The following is a 15377-nucleotide window of genomic DNA, read 5'->3' as shown; positions in this document are numbered from 1 at the left end:
CCACACACTTTTTACTTTGTACGACTTTTGTGGGTTTTAATTAATTAAAACCACAAAAGCACACAGTACCTGCTATAAATGACTTCTGAAAGGTCACAATAACAATCTTGCGTGACAACATCCAGAGGAAAACCTGCTGCTTAACTCGGGACTGTGATATTCGATACTCGCCTCGGCGGAAAAACACTAACCCTGACCGATAACAATTACATATACAGTATTTTATTGTTTTTATTTTTAATTCAGGGTGTGTGAGAGCGCGCCGAGGATAATTTTCACGTTTCTCATTCGAGTAGTTGCCAATTCAAGATGTTGTCATACCATTTCACATCACACGGGAACCACACAGGGTGACACCGTCATCCCTGACACCCAAGCATGAGTGTGTCCCTGCTCTCGCTCTCTCTCTCCCCACATTCCTGCGCTCACAGATAAAAGATTCATGCCGAGCTACTCGATAACGAGAAGAGCCCTTTCTATCTCACGAATTGGAAAAATCACCGCACTGAGCCAGATTTAAACCCTGTCTGGGTGTGCGAGGACGTGCTTACTGGGGGACCGGTGAGGGGGTCTGCAGAGTCGAGGATGAGATGAAAAACAAAATGATCAAATGGCGTGAACAAAAGGGTAATACATAAAAACGGCAAAATAAAAAGAAAATCTATAAAACAAATCAATAATGAAACACCCCAGCCTGACAGCCATGTTCAGAGCATAAAAGTAATAAATATTCACATAAAACCTAAGTTACAACTTTCACAACAAGTAAATGGATACATTTTTGGTTCATAACAGTAAGTTCAGTTATAATCATCATTTGGACATTAGGATAAGAACAGGATCACCCCACCACAGATGTGCCACACCTGGATAATGGTGAAGGCATAGAAATATAGAAATAACCACTTCATGCACCAAATTTCACTGATCAACCATAAATGCATCAGGGGCAATTTTAATTCAGTTAATGTCAGTTAACGAAGCATTAATAAAGGGGGGGAGAAACTCAAAACACCCCTCCGCACGCAAGCAAGCCATGACCCAAGCGCTCTGACTGCAGTCAACAGCTTACCGTGTCATCACTCCTGTACGGGTGGAGTCTGTTGTATACAGCTTCGATGACACTCCGTCTACCGGGGGGGTGGGGTTGGGAAGAAAGACAAAAAGGAGAAAGTTAGGAAACATTAATATAAACGGAGAAAGTTATGAATAGAGATATAAAGGAGAACAAGAACAAGCCAACATTCCGCCCAGAAAAATGCTAACATTCCATCCAAATAACCAATTAGAACACATTTAGCTCCAATTAACCAATTTCTGATTCGACCTCTGCTTGTTCTCGAAGTGCAACACAAGGAACAGTTGGGCTTTGCTTTGGATTTGTCCCCCTGAATAAAAATGTTTTGGCTGGGTGACTGTCACCGCATTCGCAAATGAAGAGAAGCCTAAACTGGGAATTCGCTCCAGATCCAAAGAGAGCCTTATAACATCCGTAGAGGTTTCGTTTTCCTCTGCAAAGGTTACTTCGAACCTCAGCCGTGCTGCCGACACCACAGCTGCGCTTCCCTTTTCAGACTGAAAGTGGTTTATTAAGGCCGTATGCGTTTTAAGTATCCTGCATAATTCACAGGGGTTTACTAATTTACTTGGGCTCAAATACAGCAACAATATATTTTCACAGCCTAGAAAGGCATTACATCACATAACACTCAATAAACCCTACTCTGGCTGCCCCAGATCCCTGTGAAAAATGACACTTTTGGGATGTACGATTAAAAACACATTAGCAATAAAGACTTTTGTACATGACAATCAACTAACATGCAGGACACACACACACACACACAGTTCGTTTCATGCAAGTCATATCCCGTGATCCTTACACACGTGCACGGCTTCGCTGGAAAACCAGTTTCAGAGCCGTCACGAAACACTTAACCCCCCCCAGACGGGGCAGCGAGTAGCCGCCCACCTGAACGAGTCAGTGTGATTAATCATCCTGGCCGGACGGGAGTATTAGTCCGCCAGGGTGTGTCACGTCAAACCCGGGGAACAAAACGCACACCTGGTTTGTGGGTGAACGGCCACATGGGCTCGGGTTGTTTGAATAGGGCCTTTAAACCTCCAGCACATACAGAGCCAGCGAGGCTGCTCAACTCACGTTTGCACCAAAGCCCCCCCTCACAACCCCACCCTCTCCCAGAGTGCCCTTGTCTAAACACAAACCCCTCCCAACACCCTCTTAAACCGGTGCAAACATGCCGAGCTGCAGCAGACCACGCCGGCCTGCGTTTTAATGGCAGTGCCGACGATTACCCCCCTCCCCGAGCGTTGTATGCATGATGGGTCGGAAAGCGTTGCCGCCAGAGTGCACTCACTTGCTCGCCAGCTCCCCCCCTGGCGGGAGGTTGGGGATGCTCTCCGTCGCTAACGTACGCATCACGTGGACTAAGTCTGGCACTCCCTCGTCACCCTGCTTCTTAATGATCTCTGGGAAATCAAAAGGACTGCTTGGTAAGTAGGGTGCCCCGGGATCGAGCATCAATAATCAATTTGTCATGAGATTCTTTAGACACAGAGGGAGACAATTCTCACAACAGTAGATTAGAGCTTGTATTGTACCTAGAGGGGAGGAAAAAACAACGGTCAGAGGCCACACGTGGACTTTAGATCGTACAGGAACAAAAATGTTACTCTGATGGTCATGAATGACTTTACATGGCCATACCTTGAGTTGTTACAGCACCCTTGAGCACACGCCTTTCAGTAGAGGCGCAGCGGCTTTGTTTTAGTTTTTCCTCTCCTTTTCAAGACGTTAACGAGCTAAATTTAAGAATCGTTAACCATTTAGCTCGGCCCTGTACCGGTTACACTTCTCCAAATCGGAAAAAAACCTTGGTATTGGACGGTAACACTAACGGTTTCTTTGAATAAAAGGAGCCAAAGGTCTGAGGATCAGTTCAGTAAATATCTTTATTAGAATCATCGTTAACATCTATAAATAACAACATCACAGTTATTCTCTACATAACTTCTAATACTTAGGTTCTACTGTACAAAAATAAAGATTTCTACTCAAAGCTAACCCCCAAATATAAATCCTACGCTAGGAAACACAATTTAAAAATCTTTGAAAATGAGATCTATAGAACAGTTACCATTTCAAAGACAGGATCTATCATATTCAATACAGACATACTGAATCTGTAGGTACAGGTAGGGAGGATAAATAACTCCCTTCACTGGCTTCAGTTCTTCGTTAGAATAACCTGTATTCATCTCTCTGTTTGGACCGATCTTGGCATGAACCAGAATCAAGGTGGAGACGTGGTTATGGTGTTTGACTAGGAGTTTTCCCTAATAAACACACTCCGATCGTCGGTTAATCGGTTTGGCAATCAGAATTTGGAGAGGTTGAGGATATACAAACAAAACGGGACAGGAGAGGGGACAGCGTCAAAACGGGAAATGCAGATCTTGGGTGTGTGAGTGGGTTACAGTTGGGACAAAACAAATTACAGTATAAAAAAACAAAAGATGTGAATGGAGCCTAGCGGAGGTTCAATTGTGTGCCGGTTAATGGAATGAAGTCAGGATTCCTGCTTTATTTGCCAGTGAAGAGGTTAATTGGAAGTGCAAGACGGAAACAACACTCAAGCCAGCAGGTAACTTTATAAACAGGGAATGTACCAGAGTGTAAATATTGTACCTTGGAAAGAAAAACAAATAAATAGTTAAAATAAATAACCCCCACCCCCCCACCACAAAGTGCTCTGATGAAGTGTAACTGCTGTGTGACGGGGGCGTGCCGATTGAGGTCGTCAGGCAGCACCGCCCAGAGTTCCCGGGCCTCCGAGAGCAGAGGGGGCGCGGACTGGCGGGAGGTTCTGTGCACGGGAGCGCCGTACTACCGGGCTTCGGGACGGGTCCGTTTTTAACTGCCCCCGGACTGATAAAGCCCGTTCTAATGAAACCCTACACTATTGGGATATAACTGCCACCGGGACTCAAAGGCCGAGACCCTCCCCGCGACGAGTGGACGATTAAGTCCAGACGCGGGGGACGTTAAATCCCAGAGGACAGGGCTTGCCCTCTGTCCCCGCCTCCACGGGCACCTCCCCGCTTTCTTCGACGCCAATCACTTCTTGAAACACCGAAGACGATTCTACTACCCTCAACCCACCCCCCCAACCCAAACCCAGTCCCAAACGAAGGGGGTGGCTCAGTGCAACCGGGATTCGAACCAGCGACCTCCCGAATCGCACAACTGACCCCGAGCGGCGAGACACCATGGTCAGTATATAGAGTCAGAAACACAGACAGGCAGCAAACGGAATAAGGAGACAATACTGCGCTCTTTAAAAACAAAGAACGAAAGGAATTGGTCGACAATACTGCATGCACGGGTCGTGTATGAGCATCAGAACATACAAAACCATGATCAAATTACCTGCTGTCATCGCATACCTGTCGGGCTCTGATAGCTAAGCGCTCGGCAATGGCCGGACCGGGGTCGACCACCGACGACTAACGGATCTGAGAATCGGAGAACGGCCATTGGCCCGATCTCTCTCCATTTGCGTTCTTGGTTGACGATTTTTATTTTTTAAAGTGGCTGAACTAAACCACCTGCGCTGCCAGGTCCGGACACCGAGCTGAACGGATCGGTTTAAATCGACGGTTAATCTCTCCGCATCGTGGAAAAGGAGCGGGGGAAGGCGGAGGGCTGGCGTTCACGGAAAACGAGAGCAGACCTGCGACTCCGAGACCCGGCCGCCACACCGACCCCAATCCTACCATCGGTCTTAGTAGACGATGTCAGCTCGAGGTTTCTATCACCGCCCCGGCAACTCCAATCAGGATGATTAATATCTATTGATGCCTCAGAACCATTTATTTTCTCTGTACAGCTATGTAACTTAAATTAAGTGCAAAATTAAGAATAAGAAACTTAAAAACAAACAAAAAAAACAGTTGTCAGTTGTGAGGGATCTCAAACATGCTTACACTGGTAGATATGAATACAAAGCACCAAGTTGATGAGTTTTATGCTGAAACAGGAATATTCTAACAGTGTACGTCCTCAGTATATATATTAAATAGCAATCTCAACTTGGCCGCTTTACTACAGCCCTGAAAAATAGCAGCTTCCATAAAACGCACGTGTAACAGATATTGCTGCAAAGTGTTGAACGTTTACGTTTTGTTTTTTTAACGTTTGCAACAGCTTCCTCCTTCAAAAGTATCAACTCCTATAAATCATGTTGTTCGGGAGTGAGATGTAGGACACACACGTCCGGGGGAATCGTTAGGGTTAGGCAACTTGATAAGACTGGGCACTGAGCTCAATGCGAGCCACTTTGGCACGGTAGTACCGGTCCGTTTGGTTTGGCTAGAACCCCCGAACGGCTCTGGAGAGAACGCGGGTCGTCCCTCGGCAGAATCAAAGGCCAGGTTTAACCATTAAGGCTGCACAAAGTTTCGCCACAATACTCTTAATATAGTGCGATGTCTATAATAAGTGAATTATAAAACTCTAACTTTAAATGCTGCGATTTTATGGGTGTGTCATGTTGAAAGTGAGTTTTATTGGCCACCGGCAAATTGCCTCGTTATGAGCGTCATATCAATACGTTATTGCTCGTCTACAGTAACTATTTATTAGCCTTTTTAGATGCTCCACCTTCTACTCTGCTTTCCAGGTACTTATCCAGCTCCGCCTCCCTCTTCACCGCTTCTGGGGACATCTTGGGAGCGCTGGGAAAGCAGATCAGCACCACGCTCATGTTGTCCCGGCTTCCCTGCGGGGGTGGGGGGAGAGAGAGAGGGAGAACGGCCACATTAGCTTGCACTTGCACCGCGATCAGAACTGGTGCCCGGCCGAGCGTGTGATGACACTGAAAGTCGAGACCTCCCCGCGACCGCGCTGGGATTCCTCACAATCAGCAGAGGTGTGTGGAAGGAGGGGAGAGAGGCCACACACACACCAGCGCTAAACGCGTCGGTGACAATTTGGCATTCTGTACACCCCCCACCCCCACGAACGCCAAGCAAATTCACAAGCACAGGCTGACGGCACAAAACAGGGTCAACTAAAACTTGTTTGGGAATCGGAGAGAGATCAAACTAACTAGCGGTTTACTACACAAGGGGACACATCACAGGGTCATCTATTTACAGCCCTGGCTGAACCCCCCGGGGAGCCAGTCTGACCTTACCTTGTACAAGCAGGTGTCCACGATCTCGTTGCACACCTTCTCCAGGTCGTCCGTCACCTCCAGCCGGGACCGGACAAAGTCACAGAGCTCCTCGTTGGCCATGACGTCCCAGATGCCATCGCAGGCGAGGATGATGAACTCGTCCTCGGGCTCGGACCGCTCGATCGCGTACACTTCGGGCTCCGGCGAGACAAGCTGCTCCGTCGGCCCCTTGCCATGGACACACTTGTAGTCGAAATCCCCGAGCGCCCGGGATACGGCCAGGGAGCCGTTGACGCGCTGGATCATGACAGAGCCACCGGCGTTCTGGATGCGCTCCTTCTCCAGTGGGTTGCTGGGCTTGTGGTCCTGCGTGAAGAAGTGCACCTTGCCGTTGCGGCTGAGCAGGCCGCGCGAGTCGCCGCAGTTGATGAAGTAAACGTGCTGGGGCGAAATCATGACGCCAACAGCGGTGGAGCCGCTGCGGTCCACACCGTGCTTCTTCTCCGAGATGGCGCGCATGTGCTCATCGATCTGCAGGAAGCCAGTGCGGATGCCACTCTTCACGTTCTCCACCGTGGGCTCCGGGTCGGCGCCCTTGAAGTCTGGGTTGCTGGTGATGTGCTCCAGCAGGTGCTCGCAGCAGTACTTGGCCACCTGCGAGCCGGCGTGCCCGTCGTACACGGCGAAGAACGACCAGGGGTCCAGCCCATTGGGGAGACCGATGACGGCGGTGTGGGCGTCCTCCATCTCGACCCGCCAGCCCTGCATGCTGCTCAACCCGTAGCGCAGGCCGTTCCCCTCCGAGTGGGCGTTATGTTTCTCCATCTTTGGCTTGTCCAAAAACGCGCCCATGGTTGCTTTCTATGCTGGAAAAAACGAAGAAAAAAAAAAACGAAGAAAACGGTAAGAGAATTAAAAAGTAATTTAGTTTATCGCCAGCTGCTGGTCACAGTCCGTACATAAACACCAGAGACGGTAACATCATCCCCAAAAGCACACGGCGCATGTTGTAACCTGCGGACTCGAATTCTTGGGGAAATATGCACGTTCATGTGTGTGTGGAGATACAGCTGGACACATAAACCATGCAAGTGTAAAGAAGATATTGAAAACGTACATACGTGGGCAGAATGCATTGATTTAAATATTTAAATTGAATTGAATTTTGAATTACACTAAAACGAAGTGCATGATTTGTTGTTAAACCACTTTACAGTGTTTAAAACTGACAACCAGCAACATTTCCACGGTTAACATTTTACTGTTGCCTTATATGCAAGGCATCAGCCAATCAGATTAAAATAAAAAATAATAAAAATACAAAATTGGGAAATACACTAACAAGCACTTAATAAACATAAACATAATTAATTTTACATTCTTCCTGGTCTAGAATGAAACTACAACTGCACAATGTATTGTAGATTAAAAATAAGCTGTCACTCATTTTTATTCTTTGGAGGAGAAACCATTTTGAGTTTTACATTAAAAAAAGATTTACACACAGAATCCCTGAAATTTATCCAATTTAGTCTTTTAAACCTTTATTATAAAACTGACTATAACCTCACACGGGTCAAAAATTAGATGTATAGAGGACATTTGAACTCCTACAAAAGGATATAATTTTAAATATATATACATGCATTTATTAAGATCAGTCGTTTACACTAATCGTAGCTGTACATAACACTTGAGCTGGATGTTCCCAAAGCAAGCTGCCCGCACAATAACCATCAAAATGAGTCAAAGGCCTGTCATGCAATATTCCCCTAGTAACGACCAGCGCTGTTTGGATGTAAACAAACAGCCCAGCCCGGCCTGTCAGCTGTCAGAGCGCCGCCCGGCCCGGCGAGGCCCGGGGCTGCGGTCCCCTCGCTGCTTTGGCGCACTGTGCGCCCATCAGGAGCCCAGAGAACCAGGATAATGTTTATAAACGCCGCTATGCAGGCAGGCCGATACCGCGTACGACCCATCCTCGGGTGGATCTGTCCGTCCAGCGTGCTGTGGACGCAGACAAACCAGCCGCCAGCGTCGCGCTAGGCCCAGACCTCCTCCCCGTCCCCTATAGGCCCAAGCGCCCCCTATGCCTCTGCTGACACGGCCTACCCCTCCCCCCCACCCAGCCTCCCCGAGTCCCCGGGCTCCCGTAGCGCCGCGCCGCCGTCACACGCCACTCGGGCTCGGGGGGCGCCTTCCACCACGACTTACCCGTGTCCGAGGCGAGCTGTGCGGCGCGGTAACGAACAAAAGGCGGCGGCGGATAGCACTACCGGGAACGGAAACACGCCGAGGACGAGAGAGAGAGAGGGAGGGAGAGAGGAGCTGTACTGAGGGGGAGAAAGCGCCGTTCAGCACATTCACTCTGAAAACCCGAGCCGCGCTCCGTGCTCGCCGGTCCCGGGATGCATTACTTCGGGGGAGACGCTTGTGAGAGGCGGACGCGCTCCTGCGGTGCGGTGCGGTGCGGTGCGGTGCGACGGTGTCTCCGGCCGGCGTGTGTGCGAGCGGCAGCCCCTCACCTCGGTGCTCTAGCCCAGCCTCCACAGCGAGCGGCACCTCTCAGCCTAGCGCCCGCAGCCCGGGACCCGGATGTGCAGACAGCAGCCTGCGCGCTGGGGAGGATGACATCATCGCAGCGGCGCAAATTCCGCACTCGCTCGCTCACGCAGCGGGGCTGACCCTGCCGGGCCGCCGTAGCAGCCGTGCGCTTTGTGCTTGTGTTGTGCATGTGTGCGGCGCTGCTCCATAGTTACTCCTTCCCTTACGGATGCACTGCTTGCACATGAAAGTGCAGTCAAAAAATAATATAATATGTTGCTTTGCATTGCAAGAATAATATTATAATTGTGTTGCTTGCGCTTTTATTTGTTAACCTGATACCAACACACATTATTGATTCTCGGTACATTTGTTTAAAGGCCATTTTAAATAATCAGTGAATGATCATAAACTGCCAACACGGGATGTCTAGAGAGATGAATTGTGCAACACATTTGTTCCCTAACCAACCAGCAGTGAGGATTGACAGCCTACCTCAATTTACGATTCCACTGTAGTTGATACTGACATTAAACTGAAAATATATATGATTGCAAATTATTTTATTTGATATATATATATGTATTATCAATTCCTTGTAAAGTAATGCCTGTCCTCCTGCCATCCCCGTCTACCGCCCTGGCCTTTTGCAGCCCATCACGGAAAACTATTGTGATTGTTCCTCTGTTCTCACACTTTTCGCTCATTATATTTTGGCTAGGCAGAGGTCTGCATGGTAATAGAAACATAATACCTAATCAATAATAAAGTATGCAAAACTGTAATGTGCAGACTACAACACAGTGGATTACAGTGCAGTATATCAAGGTGAAGCGTCTCTGGGGCAATAGACGAGGGCAATACATTATAATGATGTATAACAAGCATTTTGCTGAAACTTGTAACAGATAAGTATGCAATCATATGGATGCATTTTGGCTGTTCCCAATTGCATTTTGTGTCGCCTCCGACATTGTTTTATTGCTATATGACTTATTGGCTATCCTACAGTACCACACTTTTCCTTATTGGGCTCATATTTGTGTTTTAAAAAGGGTTTGGACCTACATAATCTGCAGAAATGCATGCAAAGAGTTCTGTCAGGTGCAGACAAAGCATCGTTAGATCATTACAATTCTGGTTGTTACTATTATTATTACTACGTTTCGTCACATTGCAATTCTTGCTCGAGGTCTTATAATAGTTGTATTGGTTTTCGCCAGAAGGTAATCTGCAATTGATCAGCATTAACTGTAAGGGCGTTGTAGTAATGGGATTGGAAATGACCCAATTTCTGCTGGATGAGAAGGATTTCATATAATCACATGCATTATGGTATGCCTACGGTGCTCTGGGACACTTTATAGACTTTATTATTAGAGTATATTTTACATTCAATCGCAATTAATATTGGAATGTCTATTACATATCAATCCCACTTCATAGAAACATCTCACTTCATTATCCTGGAAGTGATTCGCATTGAAAACACGCAACACACAGGTCTCAGTTGTCACGATGTTTTATTCCCTCGTTATTGTGCACAAGGTCACACTCGTTTTGCTGACGGTGACGGTCACGTTTTACGCTCTAAAATGGATGAGATACATCGGTTTTAGTAAGGGATGAGCTATTTAACACCAGCAGTAGTGTCATGTGATATAATTGTGTTATAAAACCGTGTGTGCGCTGTTAACGCAATGAATGGCCGATACAAAGTAACAGCTCAACTGTGACGCACGCAGTTGACCGGCAGTAACGACGGCACTTCCTGGTTACAACTGCGGGCGGAAGTGGCTTCGGTCCTGACAGTTCATTTCCGGGTCGTTGTCCTGCTGGTGGGTTTATTCTGGACCGGACCGGGTGAGTGAAGGTGTTGGAGGAGCGGTCGGTGATGTCCAGGTGCAGGTCTTCTCGCAGATCGGGATGAAGGAGTGATGGTTGTGTACTGAGGGGGAGATTCCCAGTCGAGAGTTTGTGGGAACGAGCTGAACAGAAAGTTGTGACCTGCGGCCTATTTTGCTGCTCTGATGTAAGCCTGTTTGCAGGAATCATCGCAATAATATTCATGCAACAGTTGGAGGGAATCATTTTTGTATTTGAAAGTTCTGTTTTGTGTCATCAACGTTGACTGATTTTAGTTGCTATTAAAGCACTAAACCTTAGCTTACAATGACTAACTTTTACGTCTTGAAGAAATCTGCTTTATAAACTGGTTAGTCTTTGGCACTGTTTCCACTTTGTGATCACTTTGATTAGTTTTAATTAATGAGCCAATCAATGACTGACACTTGCCTGATGTGCAAGGTCAGGTGATGCACAATCTTCAGCAGGCTGGGGCTACAACATGCAACATACATGTTATGTGTATAAAACATGCCATTGCGTCCCGTGTCAGAGCAGCCCGTGTTGACGTGATGGAGTGCTGCATGACGTCATGGCTCCTGTGCGCTGCGGCGCTGTACGTGCTGGTCCAGCTGATTCGGTTCGCCCGCGCAGACGCAGACTTCACCTTGCTGTGGGCTGCCGCGTTTGGAAGCAAGCCAGGTAGGGGTCTGCCTGTCCGGCTGCAAACGGCTCCTGGCGTGGTCCTGCTCAGGTTACACACTAACCACACACTGACAGTAAGTGTGTCGCATTGTGTTACCAGTGTTTCTCTGTTTTGCAGTGTTCAGTCACTGACACTTTACAGACACCTGGGGGGCCCCGTGAGAGCACTGCCAGCCAGACTGAACGCCACGCGATGGAGGGGGTTCCCCCAATGATATGGCCTCTTTTTGCCCGTTTGTCGACAGAGGACAAGCTGCGCGGCATGGTGGTGTGGATCACGGGCGCGTCCAGCGGCATCGGCGAGGAGTTGGCCTACCAGCTGGCCAGCCTGGGGGCGGCCCTGATCCTGTCTGCCAGGCGGGAGGACGAGCTGCAGAGGGTGAAGCGCGGCTGTGTGGGTGGGTAAGCCGGGGGACAGGGGGCTGTGGGATCCGCCCCACGTGGTCCGTGGTCTACCGCCGGTTGTTACGGCCCAGGGGTGGGAGTGACTCGGCCTCTCGCTAATTGCCAGTCAGATGTTTTCCCAGACCAGACGTTAATGTGTTAAACACTGATGCACACAGGTCATCTAACCCTGAATCCATGAATACCAGGGAGAAGTGCTTCAGTGTGAGATTACACTGACCTGGTTCACACACACACACACACTCTCCCTGGCTGCCCGATGTGAATTCCCGTTTGTTCTCCACCCTGCAGAGAGATGCGGACTGCAGGAGAAGGACATCCTCGTTCTCCCGCTCGACCTGTTGGACAGGGGCAGCCACGAAGCCCTGGCGAAGACCGCGCTGGAGCACTGGGGCAGGGTGAGGACCTGGCTCTTCACCGGCGCTCGCTCGCTCACTCACTCCTCTTTTTAAGAAAGGGAAAGAAGTTCCTCTCGTGTTGAAGGACCTGTGAGGGTTGAACCATTTGCAGCATCTCCCACGGCTTTGGAGGTGGAAGCAGCCGTTACAGAGAAGATCGCTTCTAATCAGGAGACAAACTCTCAGTTTCTCTCGCACACACACACACTCGCTGCTCCTGTTGTTAAAGGGGTAATTGAGGGGGGATATCTTTGAGACGCAGTTTATGAAGCAATATAATATTGGTGTAGCTCTTATATGGAGCTTGTGTCCTTTGACTCCAGTGTTTGTGCATGTATGTCCAGTGTATGTGCGTGTACACGTGTTGGAGCGTGTGTGTTGTGGCTCTGCAGTGCTGTGTACAGGAGGGGGATGGGTGTTGTGCGGTGCCATGGCAGAGCAGCACTGCGGGGTCAGGAGTTCATTCCCTTCAACGTGATGCGAGCTGACATGGCCTCCCCTCCCCCTGCGCTGCGAGACTGCGTGCTTTGCCTGCCCTAGTGTGCGTGTGCATGTGTGTGCGCCGCCCCCACTGACCGCTGTCCCGGCTCCTCTGCAGATCGACGTCCTGGTCAATAACGGTGGCCGCAGCCAGCGCGCCCTGTGCCTGGATACCAGCCTGGAGGTGTACCAGGCGCTGATGGAGCTCAACTTCCTGGGCACGGTGTCGATCACCAAGCAGGTGCTGCCCCACATGGTGCTCCGGGGCGCCGGCACGGTGGCGACAGTCAGCAGCTTGGTGGGGCTGGCCGGGGCACCGCTGGCAACCGGGTACTCTGCCAGCAAGCACGCGCTGCAGGTGAGGACGCTGCTGCCCCCAGCGCCAACCCCAGCCCGACCCAGTGCCACCGCCAGGCTCCGGCCCAGGCCAGATCCTTGCCGCCTCCCCTGTTACCATGTCCCATTCAGCTGGCTGGAGGCTGATATGTTTGTGTCCACAGGGCTTCTTCAACTCCTTGAGGACGGAGCTGACGGACAGTCCTGGAATCACCATCTCCACCGTGTGTCCTGGGCCGGTGCAGTCCAGCATCGTACAGAACGCCTTCACAGAGGAACTGGACAAGGTATGGTAGCCCCCCGTCCCCCCTCCCCATCCAACCTTTAAGAGCTCTGCCTGTCCTTTCACCCTCCCCCCGTCTCCTCTCCATCCTCTCACCCTCTCCCTGTCCCCTGTCCTCTCACCCACTCCTTTCTGTCCTTACCCTCTCCCCGTCCCCTCTGTCCTCTCCCCATCCTTTCTCCATCCTCACCTTCTCCCCGTCCCCTGTCCTCTCAACCACTCCTTTCTGTCCTTACCCTCTCAGTCCCCTCTCCATCCTCTCACCCTCTCCTCATCCCCTCTCCGTCCTTTCCCTGTCCTCTCCATCCTCTCACCCTCTCCCTTCTGTCATCTCACCCACTCCTTTCTGTCCTTACCCTCTCTCCATCCTCTCACCCTCTCCCTGTCCCCTGTCCTCTCACCCACTCCTTTCTGTCCTTACCCTCTCCCCATCCTTTCCATCCTCTCTCCATCCTCACCTTCTCCCCGTCCCGTCCTCTCAACCACTCCTTTCTGTCCTTACCCTCTCAGTCCCCTATCCATCCTCACCCTCTCCCCATCCCCTCTCTGTCCTTTCCGTCCTCTCCCCGTCCCCTCTCCATCATCCCGTCCACTCTCCGTCCTCTCACCCTCTCCCCGTCCCCTCTGGTCTCCAGGCTCTTCCCATCACTGGGGACCAGGGGCACAAGATGCCCACGTCCCGCTGCGTCCGCCTCATCCTGGTGGGCGTGGCCAATGGGGTGAAGGAGATGTGGATCGCCCAGCAGCCCTTCCTGCTCTTCTACTACCTGTGGCAGTACACCCCCACCCTGGCCTGGGCGCTGACCAACCGTCTGGGCAGCAGACGGGTGCAGAACTTCAAGGCCGGGCTGGTTTGTATCCGCCTTTACTAGGAGCACTGGGAGGGATGGGGGTGGGGTGTCTCTCAAAAGACACTTTGTTCCGTATTGTTTGGTTTTTGTGCATCAGAAACAGATATTAAGAGGATTTATAGTTTTATAACGGAGAATTTGAGAAATCCCAGGAAAATCTGAAGGCATACATAAAGATTTTACCAGAAAAAACAAAAACAGGTCAGCGCAACGTTTCTGGTGTCCTCTGACCCCGGCAGCGTGTCGTGTATTGTTGTGTGCCCGAGCGAATGTGTGATCACTGCCTCTCCTCCTCTGTGTGCTCCGGTGGCCCGGGGGGAGGGCCGGCCAGGGCCGAGTGACCAGCTGTCAGGAGCGATCGCTTGGCTCCATTGCTGACCCGCCAGCTGGAGGCCCAGATTGGTTAGTGCGGTGAGGCCCGGGCAGGGAGCGGATTTGGCTGGTTAAGGGCACACGGGAGCTGCTGCAGCTGGGGGGTGGGGGGTGCGGGGGTCTCCTGCCCTGTGTCTCTCCTTCTGCCGGGATGAGACACTGCAGAGACGGACCCTGCTGGGGGTCCGGGGGTTACAGTGTGACACTATAGCGGTGCCCCCCGATCCCACCCAGAGTGAGGATGTCAGTGTGAGAGAGAGTGTAGACTCAGTGTCTGATCCCGGCCCAGAGATGCGCACCCCTCGCCCCAGTTTTTTCTGTCTCTCCTATAATCACACATTTGTCCCATCGTCTCACAGAAGAGCCTGCGACTCACACTGTTTTCTGTCTCGTTTCCCCAGGACGCCGACGCCGCCTATTTCACAAAACCCAAGACGAAGACCTCCTGAATCTTCTTCATTGTCTGACCCTTATAACGATGAACACTGTGTTGCTAATCACCCTAAATAAAGCTGTGTTGTCCACTGGGGTTTGCTTGGAGAGGAAATGGAAGTAAAAGTCGGTGCAGAGGTCCATTTAATATTTCACTCTTGAATGGAGTGAGGCGATTCGGCACTTCTGGAGTTTTAATGCACCTGCTACTGCGCGATATAAATAAATATATATAAACACACTGCCGGCTCTGCCAGTAAAAGCGATCGAGTGGCGGAACATAATGCAGCTTTTAAAGCAGACCCATGTCCCCCATCCACCTGAAACGGCAGCGTGTTAAGAGCCCCGCGAGGCGGACAATGGCAGGCCGGGGCGTCGGACGGAGAGTGCGTCAGCCAGGGCTGTTCAGCGGTCGCCTGCATTTTCACCGAACTGCTAAAACAGGCCTTCCCTGCTGGGGCTCTTTTCCAGAGTTAATTACGAGGTTAAATTATTGATTTCTGGGGTGTTGAAGTCGGAATTAAAAGCA

At 50.3% G+C, this 15377-nt stretch overlaps 2 protein-coding genes across 16 annotated transcripts in view; one reads left to right on the top strand and one right to left on the bottom strand.

The window, feature by feature from the left end:
• The window catches only part of ppm1aa (protein phosphatase, Mg2+/Mn2+ dependent, 1Aa), a 57420-nt gene extending 48609 nt beyond the window's left edge, over positions 1-8811 (bottom strand). For 2 of the 9 annotated variants that reach the window (XR_010805206.1, XM_066694780.1), the window contains exons 1-5: positions 8412-8782; positions 6219-7066; positions 5684-5801; positions 2379-2490; positions 1073-1130 (exon numbers count right to left, since the gene is read on the bottom strand). Coding sequence is in view for 8 of the 9 variants with exons in the window: in XM_066694780.1 (XP_066550877.1) it covers positions 1073-1130; positions 2379-2490; positions 5684-5801; positions 6219-7052 (1122 nt within the window). In the remaining variant the exon portion in view is untranslated. Of the gene's footprint in view, positions 1-1072; positions 1131-2378; positions 2491-5683; positions 5802-6218; positions 7067-8411 lie in introns of all 9 variants that reach the window. The other 7 variants (XM_066694779.1, XM_066694781.1, XM_066694775.1 and 4 more) reach the window with 6 other exon arrangements.
• Positions 8812-10504: 1693 nt separating this feature from the next.
• dhrs7 (dehydrogenase/reductase (SDR family) member 7) lies at positions 10505-14945 on the top strand. 7 transcript variants are annotated; one of them, XM_066694784.1, is made up of 8 exons: positions 10505-10604; positions 11145-11288; positions 11537-11689; positions 11988-12094; positions 12693-12932; positions 13075-13197; positions 13829-14044; positions 14818-14945. In XM_066694784.1, the coding sequence occupies exons 2-8, from the start codon at positions 11159-11161 to the stop codon at positions 14863-14865; spliced, it is 1017 nt and encodes a 338-aa protein (XP_066550881.1). In that variant the 5' UTR covers positions 10505-10604; positions 11145-11158; the 3' UTR covers positions 14866-14945. The 7 variants fall into 7 exon arrangements, with proteins under 7 accessions (XP_066550881.1, XP_066550882.1, XP_066550879.1 ...); XM_066694785.1 differs by having other exon boundaries at positions 10533-10604; positions 11140-11288; XM_066694782.1 differs by having other exon boundaries at positions 10550-10773.
• The last annotated feature ends 432 nt before the right edge of the window (positions 14946-15377 follow it).

The sequence above is a fragment of the Amia ocellicauda genome, chromosome 21 (genome assembly GCF_036373705.1).
Source record: "Amia ocellicauda isolate fAmiCal2 chromosome 21, fAmiCal2.hap1, whole genome shotgun sequence".
Classification (NCBI taxonomy): domain Eukaryota; kingdom Metazoa; phylum Chordata; class Actinopteri; order Amiiformes; family Amiidae; genus Amia; species Amia ocellicauda.
Note: the sequence above shows the minus strand (reverse complement) of the source record. Positions and strands in the feature narration are given on the sequence as shown.

Bases quoted from the DNA above. Each gene is read 5' to 3' on its own strand.
- dhrs7 (XM_066694784.1), top strand. From the start codon at position 11,159: ATGGAGTGCTGCATGACGTCATGGCTCCTGTGCGCTGCGGCGCTGTAC. The intron at 12,095-12,692 runs GTGAGGACCTGG...GCTCCTCTGCAG, and splicing joins CGCTGGAGCACTGGGGCAGG to ATCGACGTCCTGGTCAATAA. The intron at 14,045-14,817 runs GTTTGTATCCGC...TCGTTTCCCCAG, and splicing joins AGAACTTCAAGGCCGGGCTG to GACGCCGACGCCGCCTATTT.